Source organism: Trachemys scripta, chromosome 4 (genome assembly GCF_013100865.1).
Source record: "Trachemys scripta elegans isolate TJP31775 chromosome 4, CAS_Tse_1.0, whole genome shotgun sequence".
NCBI lineage: Eukaryota > Metazoa > Chordata > Testudines > Emydidae > Trachemys > Trachemys scripta.
The window spans coordinates 140,999,144-141,022,161 of NC_048301.1; the positions used below are offsets into that span (position 1 = coordinate 140,999,144).

General features: G+C 50.1%; 1 protein-coding gene across 2 annotated transcripts; it reads right to left on the reverse strand.

Moving 5' to 3' along the window:
* Window positions 1–8,136: 8,136 nt before the first annotated feature.
* Window positions 8,137–22,576, reverse strand: LOC117876263. 2 transcript variants are annotated; one of them, XM_034768231.1, is made up of 8 exons: window positions 22,206–22,576; window positions 18,308–18,564; window positions 15,866–15,973; window positions 14,611–14,755; window positions 11,887–11,928; window positions 11,201–11,530; window positions 9,549–9,590; window positions 8,137–9,177 (listed from the first exon to the last, which is right to left on the reverse strand). In XM_034768231.1, the coding sequence occupies exons 1-8, from the start codon at window positions 22,270–22,272 to the stop codon at window positions 8,750–8,752; spliced, it is 1,419 nt and encodes a 472-aa protein (XP_034624122.1). In that variant the 5' UTR covers window positions 22,273–22,576; the 3' UTR covers window positions 8,137–8,749. The 2 variants fall into 2 exon arrangements, with proteins under 2 accessions (XP_034624122.1, XP_034624123.1); XM_034768232.1 differs by lacking the exons at window positions 18,308–18,564; window positions 22,206–22,576 and adding an exon at window positions 17,279–17,861.
* Between the last annotated feature and the right edge of the window lie 442 nt (window positions 22,577–23,018).

A 23,018-nucleotide genomic window follows, 5' to 3' on the forward strand; every position in this document is an offset into this window, starting at 1 on the left:
AGGGCCGGGGGCCTGGGAAAGGCCTTAGCTGGTCTTGAGCTGGGCCCTGCTGAAGCCCCAAGGAACACAGCCCGGCCAGGGAAAGGCCCCGTCCTCATCAGCGGAGATGGAAAATGTCTGTCCCACACAGCAGCCCCTGGGGGAGACAGGAATGTCCCTGCTCACTAATGCAGCCTGTGCCTCATGGCCCGAACTACTCCTGCCCCCCGGCAACCGCCCCCCTGAACTGCCTCCACCCCTGAATTTCCCAGCCCCTCTCAAATCCCCCCCACAGCTCCCCAGGGTGCCTCCGTTGTGTCAGTTTAACTGTCACCACAGGGACATTCCGAGCTGCCCTTCCCCCTCCACAGTGCACCTGGGCCCTCGTTAGCCTCAGGGGATGGGGGCAGGGATCATTTGCATACAGGATGCTGGAGCGGCCAGTCACGGGCTGTGCTTGGCGGGGGGCTATAAAGGGCTCCCCAGGACTCAGTGGATGCAGACCCCTGAGCAGGGCTGTGCCCGGGGTCCCTGGCTGCAGGGTTGGGGGAGAGCTCTGTGCCCAGCCCCAGAGCAGGCAGGGCCCCAGGCAGTGGCAGGGGGAGGCTGCCCCACGCAGATGCTGGGGGCTCAGGGACAGTAGGAGGCTGCGGTGCCCAGAGTAGGCTGCATGGGAAGGGCCAGAGCTGAGGTCGCTGGGGATGGGAGTTGGGAGCTACAGCCCATAGGGCTAATTTGTGTTTATTATATTAAGCAGTAACACAAAGGAACCTGCAAGCCTGTATCCTGTCAGACATTAGCTTCAGCCAGTGAGCATAAGGCTTGAGGCCTAGGAACACTGAACAGATAAACGGCCCAACAGAAACCCCAAGTATTGGGGAGCTGAAACTAGAGTGTTTATGGGTATCACGGACTCACAGATCGTGCCCACTCTTGACCCCGTGCAGTCCGTGGGGGGTGCCCCTTTCAGTGAGACAGCCCTTCGCGGGGGTCCACTCTCTCCCAGGGTTAAGCCCCTCTACCTCCTGGAGCCGCACCTCTCTGAGCCTTAGCACATCTGTTTCTCGCCATGGGCCCCCTCAAGGAGTCCACTCGCTCTGGATCCCCCGGGCCTCCGCCCCCAAAGGGATTGATGCAACCCTGTTCTCTAGACTGGAGTGACTCTCAACCAGTGTAAAACAGGACGGTTTATTGAGCATTGAACACAGCACAGGAAACTCTTAGGGCCTCAGGCCTGGCCTCCCTCAGCCCAGCACATCCCAGTCTCCCTGCATCCAGGTGGGCTCTGCCTGCTCCCCCTCTCCAGCCCAGAGCCCCCCTGCTCCCAGCTGGGCATCTGAGATCCCAGGCCCCACCTCTGTCCATTGTCTTCTCTCCAGGTAAACAGGATCGTAAACAGGGTGGCCTGGGCCTTCTCTCCTCTCAGCCCTCCTCTGGCCCCCTCTGGCTGGAACCAGCTGGTTAGGTCACTGAGGTCCTCTCTTCACAGCCCATTGTCCTCCCACTGGCCAGAACCAGCTGTGACCCCTGCGCTGGGTCTCCGGGTCGCCAGGTCACCAGTCGCTGGGGTATCCATCCTACAGGCCATCGGCTGGGGTCCCAAGTTCCCTCTCCGGTCCTCTGTAACAACAAACTCCCTCTTCCCTCACCTTGTTAAACCAGTAACACCCGGGGACACTGAGTCTCACTCCCTCTGCATGCAACCCACTGGAAAACACAGGAAAAAACAAGAAACCCCCCCACTTCGTCACAACGGGGAAGTTCTGACCACAGGAACATGAGTCCAACCACAAGAGTGTCATGGCAACGAATTGACCTACATAATACATACATGGGGTGCATCCGCAGCTACCTAACCACAAAAGGGCCATGGCAATGAACTGATGTATATGATAATAAGTTGAGATCATTGATATACTATCCAATAGGAGAAGAACACACCAACATAATAGGATACGCTGATACCACTATGTTTGATGCATATCCAGTAGGGATTTCTCCTCTTTTCCTTATTTGTGGTTCCTCACCCTACTAAAGCTGGGGTGCTGTTATGGCCCTTTTGTGGTTAGGTATCTGCGGATGCACCCCATGTACCTGTTATGTAGGTCAATTCATTGCCATAACATTCTTGTGGTTGGACTCATGTTCCTGTGGTCAGAACTTCCCCTTAAACACTCTATTGTCAGTTCCCCAATACTTGGGGTTTCCGTTTATCTGTTCAAAGCTTAATTGTTCAAAGTTCATAGGCCTCAAGCCTTATGCTAACTTGCTGAAGCTAATGCCTTACAGGATACAGGCCTGTAGGTTCCTTGTGTTACTGCTGAATATAATAAAGACGAGCTAGCTCTAAAAGCTACAGAGCAGAACCAGCCCAGGGGCAGAGCTGGTCCCTCGCTGGGACAGGAGCCACCCTCAGTCCCTGCTGCCCTCGTTCCCCATCTGACCCCAATGATGTACTGACTGGGCTGTGGCCATGCAGCCAGGACTGCTGGCGTCAAAGAGAAGCAAATTATCCCGATTAGGAAGCAGAACAGTAATTAGAGATTCAGCTGAGTTGGAGGCTGGGTCATCTCCTCAGCAGTCTCAGCGGTTCAGTTGTCTTCTTTTGTATGGCTAGTGTAGAGCAGCAACTACAATTTCACCTGAGGTTGATCGAGCCAAATGGCTACCTCAGGAGTAGCAGAATTTATTGCAGTAATGCCTCCTTCATATTTATAAATTGGGCAGTAGGTAGTGATATGTTCGATGGTCTGTCATGGGGAGCCACATTCTCACACCGGGCAGTCCTTGATTTTCCATTTGTGCATTAGATGTCTGCATCTACCATGGTTGGTTTGGATGTAGTTCAGAGTTGACCAAGATGACCATGGAAGGTCAAACCCAGGAACCTTCTGTGTGGGATCTGGCACAAGGTGCTTATTTTTTACATTTTGTTTAGCCCAATCTGCTTTCCAAGCCTCCTTCTGATGGTAGCCTGATGGCATGAGCCTAAAAAAGTGTTCCCAGAAAGGCTTGTGGGACTTAAGACATTGCGGGTTCGGTGGGAGGGAGGGGACCGTTGTCAAGGTCTTAGTGGATAGGAAGACGTCTATCAGTTATCTCTCATGAGTGACCGATATCACAACCAGGGGTCATATCTTTGGGGACCATCTTGTATTAAATGCATTAATGTTCTAAGTACCATCCTGGGCTAGGATTAGTATCTGCTCCCTGGGGAGGGTTAGCGCAGCCCCACAAGGAACTGCTGATGGAGTTGAGAGGCAGTGTTCCCTCTAATTTTTTAAGTCCATATGTGGAATGAATTTTGTTATGTGCACCAATATGGAGGTGACGTGTGACACATCACCTCCATATCGGTGCACGTAACAACATTCATGTGGTGGGGGTGGGGCCAAGGGGTTCGGAGTGTGGGAGGGGACTCAAGGCTGGGGCAGAGGGATGGGATGTGGGAGGAGGAGGGCTCTGGCTGAGGGTGCGGGCTTTGGGATGTGGCCAGGGATGAGGGGTTAGGGGTGCGGGAGGGAGTTCATGCCTGGGGCAGAGGGTTGCATGCAGGGAGTGCAGGTCCAGCTAGGGGTAAAGGCTCTGGGGCAGGGCTGGGGATGAGGGATTAGGGGTGTGGTAGGGGGCTCAGGGCTCGGGTAGAGGATTGGGGTGTTGGGGGTGTGGGCTCTGAGGTGGAAATGGGGATGAGGTGCTTAGGGGTGCAGGCTGCCCGGGGCTGTGATGGGGAGAGAGGGCTCCCCCCAGCCTTCTCTCACTGCTGCAGCTCAGGGCAAGGGGAGGGGCTCCTCTCCCCCGGCTGCAACAAATCCAGGGCAGGTCCGTGTTGGGGGAGGGGCGCCTCTCCCCCACCTGTGGCTGTTGTAAAGAGGGAGTTAAATGTTGCAATAAATGACGGAGATGGTTGGTAGGGAAGTCAATGAGGAAGGAGGGCGTCATTCTTTGAACAAGGAGACGGCAGATCTAAAGGAGGACAGAACAAGCCTGTAGTGGAGGAAGTTGGCATGCTGATGGGATTCTCTTGAGGTGTCCATCTGCCTGAGAACAGGAGCAAGCCAGGGCTGTGGATTGGTGGGATGGACTTTATGATGGGGAAAGTGGGGCATGGGAGTCAAAGGTGAAGCGGATTGTGGAGTGGGAGGAGTGACCAACAAAGTATAAAAGTGAAGAATGAGGGGCTGAGGGTGTCAGAAGTTATGGCCTATGGTGGACTGAATCCTACTGTATTGTTTCCGAATTTATTTGTTGATTAAAACTATTTGTGAAGTTCTCTCTCTCTCAGCAGTTCACAAAGAGTTCCTTCTGAACATTCCATATTGAACTCTGAAATGAATGCCAGCATGGAGAATTACCAAAATCACATGGCCTTGTTTCTGTTCTCCGATTGGATGGCTTAAGGAACTAGCCAGCATATACCATGACTTTCAAACATTGCAATTAAACTTACAATTCAGAGTCATCTAAACATTCACTTGTCATGAATATTCCTGTTAGTGAAGCTCTGTGCTCAGTAATTGATGGAAAGCTAACAGGAAAGGGCCACAGACATGGTTGGATCGATAACACATTTCAAATGCAAATGGACATGTGGATTATTCTCCCCATTGTTCTCTTTGCTCTAATAAGACCAAAACATCCACCCACTAAGTCTCACTCCCTGGACGTTTTGCTTAAACAAAGCCTGGCTGAAGCAGGACATCTCTTACAGTTATTAATATGGATTGAAGGAAAAACATCACTCTCCCATTCCCAGACCATGCATGTCTGTCTCTACTAGGGCTGGTCCAATTATTCATAGCCAAAATCTGAGTGACCAAGTGAGAAGTGCCTTATACACTGTTGAGAACAGAGAGATGACTGAACTGCACTTATCATCATGTAAGTCAATTCGTTGCCATGGCCCTTTTGTGGTTAGGTATCTGCAGATGCACCCCATGTACCTGTTATGTAGGTCAATTCGTTGCCATGACACTCTTGTGGTTGGACTCATGTTCCTGTGGTCAGAACTTCCGCGTAAACACTCTAGTTTCAGCTCCCCAATACTTGGGGTTTCTGTTGGGCTGTTTATCTGTTCAAAGTTTAGCTGTTCAGAGTTCATAGGCCTCAAGCCTGATGCTAACTTGCTGAAGCTAATGCCTGACAGGATACAGGCCTAAGTTCCTTGCATTACTGCTGAATATAATAAAGACGAGCTAGCTCTATGGGGTACAGAGCTGAACCAGCCCAGGGGCAGAGCTGGTCCCTCGCTGGGACAGGAACCACCCTCAGTCCCTGCTGCTCCAGTTCGCCGTCTGACCCCAGTGATGTTCTGACTGGGCTGTGGCCATGCAGCCAGGACTGCTGGCGTCAAAGAGAAGAAGTAAACAATCCAGATTAGGGAGCAGCACAGTTGATTAGAAATTCAGCTGAGTAGGAGGCAGAGTCACCTCCTCAGGAGGGTCAGTGGTTGTTATCTCCCTTGAGTGTCCGATATTGCAACCACGTGCCGTATCTTTTGGGACCATCTTGTATTAAATGAATGAATGTTCTAAGTACTGTCCTGGGCTAGGGCCCGTGTCTGCATGGGGAGGGTTCCCGCAACTCCGCCAGGAACAATTGATGGGGGTGAGGGGTGATTCCTGCAATCCCTGGGATTATAAACAGCCCCATGGAAGTACCAGCCCCAGGGTGGTTTGCACAGACTTGTTCAACCAGATACCAGAGACCAAAGAGACAAAGGAAGGGCTTTTGGTGTAAAAAGGGCCAGCTTGAACTGAACCCTGGTCTATGTGAGAAAATAGGTCAGTTTAACAACCTCACTCAGGGATGTGAAAAATCCACACACACACTCCCGCGAGTGATGTCATTAAGCTGACCTAAACCCGGATATAGACCATGTCTACACTACATCTTATGTCGGCAAAACTTATGTCATTCAGGAATGTGAATAAACCATCCCCCTGAGCGACATAAATTACGCTGGCATAAGCGCTCGAGTGCACTGTGCTATGTCAGCAGGAGAGCTTCTCCCACTGACATAGCTTCTGCCGCTCACACGGGTAGTTTTATTATGCTGGTGGGAGAGCTCTCTGCCTTCAGCATGCAGCATCTTCCTGAGACGTGTTGCAGCGACACAGCTGCATCGGTCATCGCTGTACATGTAGACATGCCCATAGACAGTGTGAGGCGGTTGGAAGAATTCTTCTGTTCACCAAGTTCCAGCCTCTCAGCGCAGTGGGTTACCTATGTTGATGGGAGGGATTCTCCCATCAGTGTAGGTAGTGTCTACACTGATGGGGTACCCAGTGCTGCAGCCACGCCGCTGTACCGTTTCAAGTGTAGACAAGCCCTGAGAGAGGGGCCTTCTTTTTGATTCAACAGAGGTACATGATCTTTTATCCAAGGGGGACCCGAGTCTGTGGAAAGGATGGCAGAACTGAGGCCTGCCACGGTCCTCAGGGCTGATGGGCGACTTCTGGTACTTTTAATGTGTGTTTAGCCTTTGGTGTTTGTTTTATATGTTTTCTTTGTGTCTTTAAATAAATGTCCTGTGCTTTGAGCGAGCCGGTTGGTGACTGGCAAAACAGTGTCCTTGGGGAAAAAAGCAACACATGCAGGCTGGACTTTGCCCAGAGAGAGGTGATGGCTAGAAACCTGAGAGGGCTCTTCTGGACCAGACCGTGGAGGGAGGAGTCAAAGGTACAGTTACCCCAAAACTGTGACACCATGTTCTCCACTACAGTGTATGGCCAGGCCGGCTGGGTGTCTGAGGCTACAAAAGAGAAGCTGTACTGACCGGCAGGGCGAGGGCTAATACTGCAGGGCCCAGGACAGCTAGCTGTAATGCTGACCCTCCCCGGAACATTGCCGGCTTAACACAGTCACCTGGTTGCCTCTTTGCTTGCAGCTCTTGCCTGCACTGCAACAGGCCAAGAGGCAGCCAGAGTTGGGTCCAGGGTATGGACAGATGGACAGTCGCCAGCAGGAGGGTGGGATCAGTGGTTTAGCGCTGGGGGATGGATCAGAAATCAGAGACCTTTTCCCTGGGAGCAGCGAGATGTAGCAGCAGTTTGGGATGGGGGACAGGTCAACAGTTGGAAGAGATGCTTGAAAGTCCCCCTGCATTGTAGAGCAAAGACACCAAGGGGCAGAGTTAGAGTTCCCCAGTCCTCCTTATCATTGCCATTCTGGGACGTTCTAGGTGTTAACAGTGCATTTTTACTATTGTATTAACACGGACTATTTTTTATAGACTAAAACAGCTAATGGCCATGTAAATATATGAGAAACACTGACCTTGATACCTGATCTTGCAAAGCATAATGAGGTATAATACTAAAAAATACAACAACAACAGAGTGGGCTGCATAAGGAACGGAAAATAATACTGAAAATATTCCTGTGCCATTCTATAAACCTAAGGTGGGCTGGGCACTTCTAGTCACACTTTTCTATAATGCAAGAACAGGGGGACACTTGAACTGAAAGGCAGCAAATTTTAAAATGGATCAAAGCTAACTGGGCTTCGTATAAAATAATAATACTAATTTTAAGGCCTGACAACTCCCTGCCACAAGGTACACGTGAGGCCCAGAACCTAGCTGAATTCAAGAAGGATTAGACATTTATGTGGATAATGAGCACTGGTGCTGGCCCTTGTCAGAGACAGGATACTGAGCTCCATGGGCCTCTGGGTCTTCTCTGCGAAGAAGACAATGCAGTGGGCTCCTTGTATAGAAACAAGGCTGAGCTCCTCTGTGATGGGTCCCTGGGGTGCAACCTGGACTGTGGGACCGCTGAGCCCTCTCTCCCAACCCGGGGTGTCCCTCTCACTCTGTGATGCTGTGTCAAGCCACAAACCTCTGACAGGCACTGCACTTACACAGCCATCCACAGGCAGGGACACACCCAGCTGAGTTACATGAATGAGCTCCTAGCCTCTCATGAACCATCAATAGGGAGGCTCCAGCTAATTCCACCCAGTTCCCCAGTCATGCACCCCAGAACTGTGCTGTCTTGCACTGGTCAGAAGCCTGCCCGGTCTAAGTTCATTACCGACTCCGCCTGTCCCTCAATGTGGAGAGGACGCACACTCGCCTGTGTAAACTGAGCTGAGATTTCCCAAGCACTTCAACCAAAACACACTGTTTTAGGTAAAATATAAAACAGGTTTATTGACTATAAAATGGTAGATTTTAAGTGATTATAAGTAGCAAGTGTAGAGATCAAAGTTGGTTACTTAAAAATAAAAATATATTCGCACAAACTAAATAGGATTTGAATCAAGCAGTGTCTCATCCTGAAGGATGGTACAAGCTGGTCATAGATCCTCAATACACAGGCTGGGACTCTTTTCCAGCCTGAGACCACCCTTCCTCAGTTCAACGTCTTTGTCCTCTAGACATTCCTCCAGGTGTTGAGTTGGGAGGAAGCGGGGAAAGGCCAAGTGATCATGTCACTTCCCCTCTTTTATAGTTTCTTCCAGCTTGCTGGAAAGATCTTTTGCTATGACATGGGGAACAGACAGTCCTCAGTGGTCAAGCAGTCTCCATTGTATGCATGATCCCTTTGAGAAGTCTCCATTGTCTACAGTTTCTGGGATAGTAGATTCTTTCCTTGATGGGTGTTGATGAATCATTAACCACTGTCTGGCTTCTCCATTGTTTTACCTGAAAGGCTGGTTGGGGTGTTCCCAACCTCACACTATATTTCAGTAACAGACACATAGCAAAACTTCACTAACTTCACATACAATGAGAACATATGCAATCTAACAGGATATTAATGTTCAAAAGATCAAGACTTTTAAAATATCTTGCAAAGCATGCATTGTACAAAACTTATAACTATATAACAGTGGTGAATATGGGTATTTGTGGGAAACACCTTGAAATACAGGGAGGCACGGCCAGGCACAGTCTGATTCGTCACCAGTCCCTGTTACGCTTCCTAATCTCCTTGCCAGGTCTTTCCGGTTGATGGCTTCCAGCACTATTGTAGTCACCTCCATCACATAATCCACTGTGTAGTGTCTGATCAAGAGGTCAGTGACTTCTGTAGACTTTGCATTCTCCAGTTTCCCTTTAGGTATGTGGTCGTATCCCTCCTTCAGATCAATGTCGGTCAGTTTGCTCTTGAAGTTCTTCAACTCGCTCTCTCCCAAGTCATCCAATGTGTTTACCAGGAGATCTCTTGTTGTTTTCCCTCTGCTTCTGCCTATAATAAGGGAAACAAACTATATAGTCTAGCCATGCCCCCAGCCAGTCCTGGGTACTTGCCCTTCCTTACCCCCACCCTTCTGTAGATCAAACTTCAGTGCCTCTGCGCTCCCCTCACATCTGTTTTGGATAGAATCCAACCTTGGTCGGGGAGGTTCTACTGTCTAGGGGAGTCTGGGATTTGATTTCTACGTCTGAGCAGGTGGGGGCTGAGGAGGGAAAGGGGGTGGTTCTAGGGATTAGTCCCAGAGAGGGCTTGGACTCTTAGTTCTCTTTCTAGCTCTGCCACTGTCTCAGTAATGTGTCTTTTCCTTCTACTTTCTGTGCTGCAAACAGGACAACTCCCCACACCCTGAAGGATGAACTAACCGGAGGGAGGATCGGACACTGATGCAGGATGTTCCACGCCCCCTGGAAGAGGAAAAAGAATAAGTGAATCAAACCTCTAGCTGAATAATTGTCTGCTTATGCTGCTCCTCTCACACCACAGTGGGCACTCTTAGCCAATCAGATCTGAACCAGGCACATGACATTCTAATTAATTATCTTCAGAGATGCATCTCTATGGGTTTCCCAGAGACTAGAGGTTTTCCTCACCCATTTATGGAAAAAATCCCCCAAATCCCCATGTGATTGGCTACTCTTTCCCAGTTCCCCACCTCCTGGGGAAAGCAGCCAATCCGAGTAGCTACACATGTTGAGGGACAGCCCAGCCCCGCAATCGGTGTCTCTTTTCTGGGTGGACAAAGGGCTGAGATTGCTACTAAGATGCTTCAGTTCTTTGCAGAGCCAACTGGGGAGCAGCTCTGGAGCTGCCCCTCCTCTTTGTGGTGTCTCCTGTTTCCCCATCTCTTTGCCCACTCTTCTGTCACTGATATCTCCACTGCCTAGTGTTACCCCAACTCCCTGAATCCCCCCTGACCTAGGAGAGGACCCTGTCTCAAACGCCCAGTGAAGATAAGCTGTCAAGGAGGAAAGGAGAATTGACAGTTTTAGGAATAGCAGAGAGGTTGAAGGATGAGGCTGGAGCAGAGAGACCCCAAGATCTGAGGAGAAATGGTGTTATAAATGAAGGGGGGGAGTAGATCCCCTTGATGGACACCCAGCCAGTCAGTTAGCTGTAAAATCCCTCTTGGTCTGTTCCCTGCTTGCTTTACCTGTAAAGGGTTAACAAGCCCATAAAAGAAAAGGAGTGGGCACCTGACCAAAAAAGCCAATGGGAAGGTGGCAATTTTTGAAAATTGGGAAAGACACTTCCCCTTTGTCTGTTGTTCTCTGGGTTGCAGAGATGGAGAAGCAATGCTGTAAGCAGCTTAAGCCAGGTATGGTTATAGATTATCAATTCATACCTCGAACCTACTTATCTGAAGCCTCAAATATGTAAGTAAAATTAGGGAATGTCTAAAAAGATGCGATTAGGGTTATCTGTCTTATTTCTTATTGGCTTGTGGACTCCTCTGTGCTAACCCCAGATGCTTTTGTTTGCTTGTAACCTTTAAGCTGAACCCCCAAGAAAGCTATTTTGGGTGCTTAGTTTTTGGAATTGCTCTTTTTAAATCTAGCAAAAGCCTAAGTCCCAGATGTATTTTCTTCCTTTTTGTTTTTAATAACATTTACCCTTTTTTAAGAACAGGATTGGATTTTCGGTGTCCTAAGAGGTTTGTGTATGCTGTTTGATTAGCTCATAGCAACAGCTAATTTCCTTTGTCTTCTTTCTCAGCTCTTCCCCAGAGAGGGGTGAAAGGGCTTGAGGGAGGAATTCCCAAGTGCTCCTTCCTGGGTCCAAGGGGATTTTTTTTGCATTTGGGTGGTGGCAGCATTTACCAAGCCAAAGTCAGAGAAACGCTGTAACCTTGGGGGTTTAATACAAGCCTGGAGTGGCAAGTATTAAATTTTAAAATCCTTGCGGGCCCCACCTTCTATACTCAAAGTGACAGAGTGGGGATTCAGCCTTGACACATGCATTGTACAAAATTTATCATTATATAACAGTGGTGAATATGGGTATTTTTCGGTAACACCTTGAGGTACAGGAAGGCAGAGCCAGCCCTTGGCTGATTCCTGACGAGTCCTTGTTACGCTTCTTAATCTCCTTGCCAGGTCTTTCCGGTTGATGGCTTCCAGCACGGTCATGGTCACCTCCAATGCATAATCCATTGTGTAGTGTCCAATCAAGAGGTCAGTGACCTCTAGAGACTTTGCATTCTCCAGTTTCCCTTTAGGTATGTGGTCATATCCCTCCTTCAGATCAATGTCGGTCAGTTTGCTCTTGAAGTTCTTCAACTCGCTCTCTCCCAAGTCATCCAAGGTATTTACCAGGAAATCTCTTGTTGTTTTCCCTGTGCTTCTGCCTATAACAAGAGAAACAAACTATACAGTCTAGCCATGCCTCCACCCAGGCCTGGGTACCCTCCCTTCCCCACCCTCACCCTTCTGTAGATCAAACGTCAGTGCCTCTGCGCTCCCCTCCGTGGTCAGGGAGGTTCTACTGTCTAGGGGAGTCTGGGGAGTTTGGGAGTTTGTTTCTACGTCTGAGCAGGTGGGGGCTGAGGGGGAAAAGGAGGTAGTTCTAGGGATTAGTCCCAGAGAGGACTCAGACTCTTAGGTTCCCTTTCTAGCTCTGCCACTGTCTCTGTAATGAGTCTTTTCCTTCTACTTTCTGTGCTACAAACAGGACAACTCCCCACACCCTGAAGGATGAACTAACCAGTGGGAGGATCAGACACTGATGCAGGATGTTCCATGTCCCCTGGAAGAGGAAAAAGAAAAAGTGAATCAAACCTCTAGCTGAATAATTGTCTGCTTACGCTGCTCCTCTCACATCACAGCGGACACTCTTACCCAATCAGATCTGAACCAGGCATATGACCCTCTAGTTAATTATCTTCAGAGCTGCAACTCTATTGGTCTCCCAGAGACTACAGATTTTCCTCACCCTAATGGACAAAAGTCTACAAAATACCTATCTGATTGGCTACTCTTCCGCAATTCCCCACCTCCTGGGGAAGGTAGTCAATCTGAGTAGCTACACATGCTGGGGGGCAGCCCAGCCCCGCAATCAGTGTAGCAGGCAGAGCTCTGGCCCTGTCTCTTCACTGGGTGGACAAAGGGCTGAGAATGCTACTAAGATGGTTCAGCCCTTTGGAGAGACAGCTGAGGAGCAGCTCTGCAGCTTTGTGGCATCTCCCTGCTTCCCCATCTCTTTGACCGCTCCTCCCACACTGATATCTCCACTGCCTAGTGTTACCCCAACTCCCTGAATCACCCCTGCTCTAGGAAAGGACCCTGTCTCAAAAGTCCAGTGAGGTTAATCTGTCAAGGAGGAAAGGAGAATTGATAGTTTCAGGAATAGCAGAGAGATTGAAGGATGAGGCTGGAGCAGAGAGACCCCAGGATCTGAGGAGAAAGAGGTTAAGAGAGATCCTAATGAGAGCTGTTTCAGTGGAGTGGAAACGTTGGGAGCCAGAGAATAACGGTCCAAGATGGAGCTGGAAAAGAGGAATTCGATCCATTAGCTGTTGACAGTCCATTTGGTGAGTTTAGAGATGGAGGAGCCAAGAGAGATGGGACAGTAGTTGGAGAGGCAGGCAGGTCTGAGCATGGGTGTTTGATAGAGAAACCATGACAAGCTTGTCTTGTGAGGGGAAGGAGCCAGAGGCCAGTGAGAGGTTGACAAAAGGGGTGATGGAGGGGGTTTAGTACAGGGACAGTTGAGATAAGAAGGTGAGAAGGGACAGGATCACTGGAGCAGGTGATGGAGAGTTAGTCATGGGGATAAGGTGGGAGACTTCAAGGCCAATGATAGGGGAAGGAAGTGGTGGTTGGGCAGGGAGAGGGAAGAAGAAGAGGTATATTTTGGCCAAGTTTGTTTCTCTGTGGAGAAGCTGGTAAGATCCTGGATACAGACGGACGAGTAGGTCATTTGGTGGGTTTAATGAGGAAGTTAAATGTTGCAAATAAATTATGGAGATTGTTGGTAGGGGATGAGGAAGGAAGGTGTCGTTCTTTGAACAAGAAGATGGCAGATCTAAAGGAGGAGAGACCAACCCTGTAATGGAGGAAGTTGGCATGCTCATGGCACTCTCTCATGCTCAAGGCCACATGAGACCAGGGCTGTGGGCTGGTGGGATGGACTTTATGATGGGGAAAGTGGGGTATGGGAGTCAAAGGTGGAGCAGATTGTGGAGTGGGAGGAGTGATGAACAAAGTATAAAAGTGAGGAAAGAAGGGCTGAGGGTGTCAAAAGTTATGGACAACGATGGACTAGAGCCTACTGTATCATTGCTGAGTTTATTTGTTGATTAAAATTATTTGTGAAGTTCTCTCTCTCTCAGCAGCTCACAAAGAGTTCCTTGTGAGTGTCCAATATTTGGACTCTGAAACGAATGCCTGCATGGAAAGATACTGAAGCCACATGGCCTTGTTTCTGTTCTCTGATTGGATGGCTTATGGAACTAGCCAACATATAGCATGACCTTCAAACATTGCAATCGAACCTACAATTCAGAGTCATCTAAACATTTACTTGTTATGAATATTCCTGTTAGTGAAGCTTCGTGCTCAGTAGTTGATAGAAAGCTCACAGGAAAGGGCCACAGACATGGTTGAATCGATAACACATTTCACTTGCAAATGGATGTGTGGATTATTCTCCCCATCATTCACTTTGCTCCAATAAGACCAAAACATCCACCCATTGATTCTCGCTCCCTGGAAGTGTTGCTGAAGCAAAGCCTGACTCAAGCAGGACATCTCTTACAGTTATTATTGTGGACTGAAGGAAAAGCCTCAGTCTCCCATTCCCACACCGCATGTGTCTGTCGCTAATGGGGCTGGTCCAATTATTCATAGCCAAAATCTGAGTGACCAAGCAAGAAATGCTTTGTACGCTCTTTAGAGCAGAGAGGTGGCTAAACTGCCCCCCTCCAGAATATAGAATCCTAGAATAGAATATCAGGGTTGGGAGGGACCTCAGGAGGTCATCTAGTCCAACGCCCTGCTCAAAGCAGGACCAATCCCCAACTATTTTTTTTTTGCTCCAGACCCCTAAATAGCCCCCTCAAGGATTGAACTCATAACCCTGGGTTTAGCAGGCCAATGCTCAAACCACTGAGCTATCCCAATTTGTACTTTTTTTTTTTAACCCTCACTCCAGCTTAGTGCAAATGTTAAGGCAGGATTAGGGTTGTCCAGTGCTGTCTCCTGCCCATCCAGAAACTGGCTAAACGTTAACCTCTGAAAAACAGGAAATACATTTATAGAAAGCCTCCCACACCACAGCGGGTACGCTCAACTGTGTTACATTATTGTCCGCAGCAAACCTGTGACCGCTGGTTGAGTGCACACATCACACAGCATGGCTATTACCCAGGACCACTGAGGAGTTAGAATGATTAAACCATGGATCAAAGCAGTATCCCATTGAGCTTACCTGCTCTCAGAAAGGCAGTCCAGAGAGATTCCCTTGCTCTTTCACTTGTGAAGTATTTTTGCTTTGTCAAGCTGAGCTGCGTTCCCTCTTCCATGTGCCTGGTGTAGGGCTTCCTCTTAGGTCCGATGTAGGTAAATTTCAAATCCTAATACAAAGGCGAGATGACGCGTTAGAAGTAAAACTGCTTTAAGACCGAGGAGGAAGAAGCGGTGAGATTTATAAATAGCCCAAGTGTGTGAGGCGAGGGAGAGGGAGGAATCCAAAATATCCGCAGCTTGTGGGTCGGAGTGATGGGGGATGGGAGGAGTCCAACACCCCTGCCATGGACCATTAGGGGTGATCCAGGGCGCAGCTGGTATCAGTCAGCAGGATCCAGGTTTCTGGGAGTGCTGGGAGACGGAGGCAGTGGGCGATGAAGAGGCTGTGGATGGGGGTGATATTTTTAGAGAAGGAGCAGGTGTTCCAGAGAGAGCAGGGGAAAGGGAGGGACACGGAGGAAGGGTGGGCACAGGGACCAGGTTGGAGCATCTGGATCATGAGGGACAGGTGGGTGGGGGCAAGGGGATGAAGTGAAGAGCGAGCATTGGGGAAGCTGACACCAGGTGCAAGGAGAAGAAGGCAAAAGCGCAGATGGAAGTGGGATGTGATGGGTGGGGGAATGGAGAGAACAGGCAGAAGGAGTGACAGGCAGGATGGAGGGAGAAACAGCGATGCCGGGAGGGGGGCTCAAACTCATCAGCAGAGCAGCAGATTTACTGATCAAGCTGTAATGAATTAATAATACCAGGCTTACATGTACTGCCTATAGTGCTTCTTACCCTCGGAGGAGTCAAAACTGCTTTGCAAACTAAAGAGACACCTGAGGAGGTGGCTATTACCTGACCCATCTTGTCTCTCTACTATCCTGGGACTGACACTGCTGCAACTATTCCATAATGCCAGTTAAAGGCAGGGATCACTTCACCCACCACAGAAATGCAGCCACCTTGGCGTACAGCAGCTGCCTAACAGATTCACAGCAATGCTCTAGAAGCATTTTTTATTTGTTTTTGCCAAATTTTCTTCTAACGTTTAGGAATTCACCCCCGAGTCACCCCCAGACTGGCCTCCTGCCAGATGCTCAACTTGTGGCTACCCTTGAAGGCCATTTGCAACTGGCAACTAGTGCAGAACCAGGCAGCCCATAGACTTATACTTAATGGGGCTTCTCTCAAGGACCACACTACATCCGTGCTCTGTAAATAATCTCACTTACAGCTGGATTTATCACGGCCTCCGGTACACCTGGCACACCATGACGAGTTCCAAAGCGGGGAGGCTTGTCCACAGAAATTGACTGGCACTTCTCATGTTCTTCAATTGCCTGTGAAAGGTCTAGCACAGTCATTTATGGGAGATCCGGTGGAAAAAAACACACACACACAAACACACACGTTATTTCTTTCCTCCTTGCTTCCATTCAACAGGTTTAGGGAATGCCGCAAATGCCAGTTAGAACGGGGTGAATTTCGACTGAAATATTTTTCGGTGAAAAATGCAGATTCAGCAACACTGAAATGTTTCGTGAATTCATGTCAATGTTGCAGAATTTTTGGTCACAAAAAGGGAAAAACAATTCCTAAGACCCTGACATGTTTCATTTTGACATTTTCAAAATGAAACCTTTCCTTCTGAAATTGCCTTTTATTTTAATTTTCAAAATTCAAAAATGTTTTCAAATGCTCAGCTGAAATGAAGCATTTTGTTTTGATCCAAAACAACGTTATTGGGGGGTTCTGAGTGACTGAAAAGTGTGAAAGTTTTCATTTTCAGTTGGACTCGAAACAATTGTTTAAAAAACTTTTTTTAGCTGCCAACGAAACAAAACATCTAGTATTCGCCCAGCTGTAGCCCCAGTTCCCATTACATAACTGATTTGACAAAGAGCTGGAGGTCTGTCAATAATTTCCAACTCATGGCAATAGAAAATTGTTAAACTGGGTCTAGCCAGACACAAGGACCTATGGAATATGCTATCAGTGTTAGGTGGTTAAGCATTTGAAAGAGAGCTATTAATTGTCATTAAAGGGTCTTCTTATCCTCAGTGATCCATCTCCAAGAGGATGCACCCGTTTCCCATCCCTACTGTGTTTGTATGTGTAACGGGAGAAAACTGGTTTGGAAAACACGAGCAGCTTGATAAGCAGCTTGGGTGGGTGGCTGGGTGGGGGAGGTCTCTCTAGCACTGCTGTGTGAGGGGACACTGGCCAGGAGGGTCAGAGGAGGGGTTTGCTTTCTAGACATGTAACATCGTCCTTTCTTCCTTGTCATTGTAACTAAGCTAAGGGTTCCTATGTGTCTGGCCCTTGCGAAGTATTCCTCAGACAGGTTATATGACACAAGCAGTTTCTTTTATTTTAATCCAATTCTCTTTTTAATCTTGTTTCTATTACATCTGCAGCGGTGCAGGTGTTTCACACTCTCCGTCCCTAAAGAGAGCCAAGTCCTTCAAACACTGAAAGGAGGTGAAGGAGGCAAGAAGAGAGGCCAGAGACTAAACCCCATTCTTACAGGTGTGTCTTCACTGCAGCATTAGTCCAGGCTACTCCCCAGGAGCTGCCCTAACCTGCTTCCCATCCACACACAGAAACCTCGCATTTGGATTTAGTGGTGCTTTAAACCCACGTACCTGACCGAGTGCCCAGATTTGGGTTAACTCTGCAATGGAGACATATGCATCATTGACTCCTGCTGGAATTCTGTGCCACTGTGCAATGCAGAATTTGTGCAGAATTAATGTTCTAGGCAGAATTCCCCCCCCACAGACAGAATCTGGGGGTCCAGCTATCATCCCTGGGCAGTGGGGCTCCTGCTGTCAGCCCCGGGCAATGGAAGGGCCACTGCAGGCCCCCCAGGCCTGGGGAGGATGAAGAACTCTAAGAGGAGCAGATCGGGAGGTTATGTTAATTGATCAAAGGATGAAAAAAAATTGGAGGAATTTGGAGGGGGGAATTTGAAGGGTTTTTTTCCAAAAGGGGCTCTGGGGCTTAACAATTACATCAGGATGAAAAGAAGCAAGCGAAGAAAGCTAGAACTGTCCCACCTTCCTGCATTTTGAGTGGCACAAGCAATTCCATTTCAGGGTAAAAAACTCTCAAACTCCTTTCTGCAATGCCCTCTACCCTAGGTACAGAGAAGGGCTCTAACACACTGGGTTTGGGAAGGAGGGGAAAATTGATGCAGCTTATATATTTCCTTCGGGCTCCCTTAGCCCTGGTCTACACTAAGTGGGGGGTCGACCTAAGATACGCAACTTCAGCTACGCGAATAGCGTAGCTGAAGTCGGCGTATCTTAGGTCGACTTACCTGGCCATGAGGACAGCGGCGAGTCGACCGCTCCCGCTCCCGCTCCCCCGTCTACTCCGCTTCCGCCTCTCGCGAGCTGGAGTTCCGGAGTCGATGGGGAGCGCGATCGGGGATCGATTTATCCGCATCTAGACAAGACGCGATAAATCAATCCCCGATAGATCGATCTCTACCCGCCGGGCCCGCCTAAGAGTGTAAGGTTCATCACCACCCACTGTCCTCCGAAGGTGTTCATTGCCCTCATGTGTCACTGCACGGAGGGGCTCAGTTATCACACACCAGCTGCCTGCCCTGCACTGAGAGTGCTGCCTCTGACTCCCTGTACTGTGTATTGCTATCGGCTCTTATTTACCTTTTCTCCTGAACGGTTCTTGGGGATCGGGTGGAGGTGGAGGGTTCTGTCTGTGGCCCTGAATGCCCAATACAGCAGCACCAGTGAGTAGATTGGAATAAACGAAAAAGTGGAAGAGATCAAAATAAGTCCAATCGGGGAGACGCTGGGGTTCTCCAGCACAGCTTGGGACGGCCTCACCCACGTTGGCTTCCGCGGGGTCAGGCCCCCATCAACAATGTGGACAGTTTGCATCTGGGAAGCACCAGCCTTTTCCTCTGCAAATGGACAAAATGGTTAAGTTACAGTTGAGGTTGCCAAGTGCATTTCAAAGGAGGGGGCTACCGTTGAACACAGCGGTAACAAACACTGAAAATGATGGAAGCCACAAGCGAAGGTGACTGAAGAATCTGAGGCTATGGCTACACTGGGGCTTTACAGCGCTGCAACTTTCTCGCTCAGGGGTGTGAAAAAACCACCCCCTGAGCACAGCAAGTGACAGCGCTGTAAAGCACCAGTGTAAACCGTGCCCCTGCGCTGGGAGCTAATCCCCTCAGCTCTCTCCCAGCGCTGGCACGCGACTACACTTGCACTTCAAAGCACTGCCGTGGGAGCGGTCCCGCAGCAGCGCTTTGGAGTTTCGAGTGTAGCCATGCCCTGAAACCAACCTGAACATCCCTTGCATTAGCAAAGAGCCTGGGACAGAAACATTCTCAGTGATCAGCCCACACTCATCCTTAACTCTGCTCCCATAGTGCTATTAACCCGGTGTTTCCCAGACTGTGGGGCGTGTCCTGCTGAGGATGGCAGGATAAAGAACTAGTACAATGGAGGTGAAGGTGCAGACTGACCTCCCAATTGTTTTTCAGAGTCACAGCTTCCATTTTTTAAAATATTAATTAATGGCGATATCCCATCTCCTAGAACTGGAAGGGACCTTGAAAGGTCATCGAGTCCAGCCCCCTGCCTTCACTAGCAGGACCAAGTACTGATTTTTACCCCAGATCCCTAAGTGGCCCCCTCAAGGATTGAACTCACAACCCTGGGTTTAGCAGGCCACTTAGTCATTTTTTAAAAGTTAGTCTCTAGCTGTTATGGTTATAAAGGAAACGTTCAAGAGGTGTGTGACAGAATACAGCCCTGTAGCCACACCCTACACACTACTGTAATAATCTTGGTATGAAGTCTGCCTTATACAAACTTATAATTTGCTGGTCAGTATTGTCCTGGTAAAGTACATGTAGCAATGGTGGGGAAGGGGCAGAGCAGGGAGGGGAAGAGGCAGGGCCACCACAGCCCATGTCCATGCTGAAAGTGAGGGTGGGGGAGAGTGAGTGACAGAGGGAGGGGGGGATGGAGTGAGTGGGGGTGGGGCCCCAGGGAAGGGGCGAGGGTATTTGGTTTTGTGCAGTTAGAAAGTTGGCAACCCTAGTGTCTGGCCCCAGGACTGACCTGAGCCTTCATCCCTGGATGAGCCTGGCCTGTGTTCCCTGGGTAGGGTGACCAGATCACAACACTAAAATATCGGGACACATTGGGGTACCGTCAGCCACGCCCACAGTCCTCCCCCGCTTCTCCTAGACTTCGCCCCCATTCTGTCCCAGGTCCCGCCCCCTCCCCACTCGGCCCTCCCTGCACCCTTCCTCATCCCCTGGCCTGCTGCTCGCCTCCTCACCCCCGCCGCTTGCTTCTTCACCCCCCGCCCGCCACTCACCCCTACGGTGCCGACTTCCCCTCTGCCGGGTGGGTGCTCGCCCATCCCCCACCTCTTCCCGCCCCTGCACCACCCTTGCTCTGCCCCATTCCACCCCCTTCCCCCAAGTCCCCGCCTCTCCCCTGCCTCTTCTTCACCTCCTCCCCTGAGCGCGCTGCGTCCCTGCTCCTCTCTGCTCCCTCCTGGAAAGTGCTAAGCGCCGCCAAACAGCTGTTAGGTGGTGGGAAGCGCTGGGAGCGGGGGAGGAGCGGGGACACGGTGCACTGGGGGGAGAGAGGAAGAAGGAGGCGAGGAGGGGGAAGTTTGGCTGCAATTTTTCCCCGTGGGTCCTCCAGTCCCGGAGCACCCACAGCGTCAGCACCTCCCTCCCGCTCATCTCCTTACCTGAATATCGGGACAAATGGCATCCCAATGGTACATTGATAGGGACGCGGGACAAAGGGTTAAATATCAGGACAGTCCCGATTTTATCAGGACATCTGGTCAGTCTATCTCTGGGCATGTGGGCGGCTACACTTGCTGGGCGACAAAAGGGAGCTCACTCAGAAAGGGACTGGAGCAGCCTCTGCCCCTGCTGGGATCCCTCCTGAAACCCGCCCATTCCAGCAGCCTGCGCTCCCCATGCCACCTGCCTCCCACATTTCCGGGATCCCGCCTCCATCCTTCCATCCCAGCCTACCTGCCCAACCTCCCCCACTGCCAGGATCCCTCCAGTTACCAGAAGAAATGCTTTTGCCAAGTCTCCACTGCACAATCTCAGCTTGTACCAAGGAGCAGCGTGGCCAACCAGCTTCTCGGTGCAGTTAACACAGCGTTATAGAGCTCTCCATCAATCATGTAACAGGCTAGAGGGTGAGACTTGAACATCACCCCAAAACTGCATCACTGGTGCATGGCTCCTCCCTGACACAGCTGGACAAAGGTCAACCCACCCGTGTCTCTGGGCTGGGCGCTGCTGGGCGCCACCTGTAGCCAGTGGCGCTGGAACACTTTTTTATAGTGGGGGAGTTGTAAGCCAGTGAAACTGTAAAGCAGTGGTCCCCAAACTTTTTACCCCTGTCTGCACCCCCTGACCCCTAAGCCAGTGCCGGGAGTAGGACTGTGATTCAGAAGGGGGAGATGTAGACAGGGTAAGGGTGTTGAGGTGGGCCCCAGGCACAGGACCGACAGCTGGGCCCCTGGGTGGGGCCGGGAGCAGAGCCCCACATAACACCAGGGCCTGCTGCTGTAACCCCGCACTCCTAGTTCCTGCACCTGTGCCTGTAGCTGCAGGAGAGACTGGGAGAGGGAGGGAGAGGAGGAAAGAGATTCGGCTCCTGCCCCTCAGGGGCTCCGCCCGAGCGAGCCGCTCCCCCACAAGGACAGGCTTTGGGAGCTATCAGGAGAAGGTTTGGGGTGACCCATAGCTGAAGCAATGGATGTCGCAATGAGGAACTGGCGAGAGGGGGAGATAGAAACAAACCCTCTCCCATAAGAAGGAGAATGTTTGCTTCCTTGTTGGATTGGTGGAGCAAGAAATAACGTTCCTTGGATGTCGGACTCCTCCCTCAGAGTGTGAGTAGCCCCACATCTATCTCGCCCCATACACAGGCCTTCTTCTCTCCCTCGTCCTCCCTTTCCAACACCCCTTCTCTCTTTCCCTCCTTCGCAGTATGAATAGATCTGCCCTGTGTCTCTCTCCTCTGCCCCGTCCCCCCCAAATGTTAGGTCTCTCTCTGGTGTGTGCCTCTGTCTGATGCAGAATTTCCCTGTGTAGTGCATGTAGGAAATTGCTGTAATATTTTTTTTTAAGTGTGACTCTTTTTCCCCACTCAGGATGATTCCCCACTGGGTGTGAAGGGGTTAATTTCCCATTTGCTAAAGGAGAAGTAAGAGAAAGGAGAAGTAAGAGATGGGGGTTGCGCTGGGAGAAGCAAACTGTCAAGTACTGGTCCTTGGTGGTACAATGGAAGTCCCTAACTCCTTTTGAGGAGCTCAGTGGGGGAGTTAGGTGTCTAAACCCCTGTGGATCCACGACACCCAGTGGCAGTCTTGCTTGGGAAGGAACTGCATAATTCTGCCCTTCACACTGTTCCAGGAAGCCAGCAGCATTGCTGATTTCTCTGCCTGGCAGGCCGATAAGCAGGCAGTTCCTGTACAAGGAGACCTATAGACAAGATCCCCCTTAGGGAGCGGACAATCACCTCTTGAGAGCTCCCCACTTACCTGTCCTCGCCGTCTGGAGTAGTCTGTCTCCCAGGTCCTTCTTGTCCCTGGCCCTCAGGACCTCCATGGCCACTCGCACCACCTCTGTACTCAATCAGCCACGGAGTGATTTCTCTGCGTCTTCATTTGCAGGTTCCCGGGACGGAGAAGGAAAGCATGTCGAAGGGGAAAGTAAAAACAAAGTTAGTCACCACCGCCTCTTATACAGCTGAGTCCCGCCCTCTTCCTTTCTGTGACACTGGGCTGGGCTCAGTTAGAAGATTAACAGTTCTGCTCCGGCTCTGGCTCCCGATTTTTGTGGTCCTTTTGTGGGGTCGGGGTTTGGCTGCTATGGGGGCACCAGGGAGCTCAGATTCACTCCTGTTGTCCTGTGTTATTCAAACACTTATGGGCATGGAGATAGGGAGGACAAAGGGCATCTGGCTGGGAAGGCGAGAGCCGATGGGGCAGCAGCAGGGAGAGGAGGCTGCCAGGAGGGGTGGTAAGCGTGATGCACACAGACACAGTTACGCACATCACACAGAGACAGTTACACAAGGACACACCACGCACATGGACCCAGAGACACACAGACATACACCCACAGAGCCAGTTGCACACACAGAATAACACAGGGATAGGAAACAAATAGAGTGAACGCACTCAGTAGATTACAAGCTTGCTAATGACACCGTACAAGGGGTATTTAGCGTGAAGCATATTCTAGTTATGTCATATTCATAAGCCTATTTCCATAAAAGTGTATGGAGTGCAACGTCACACCCAAATAAATCAATCAATCAATCAATCAATAAATAAAAGGTGGGGGGAGAA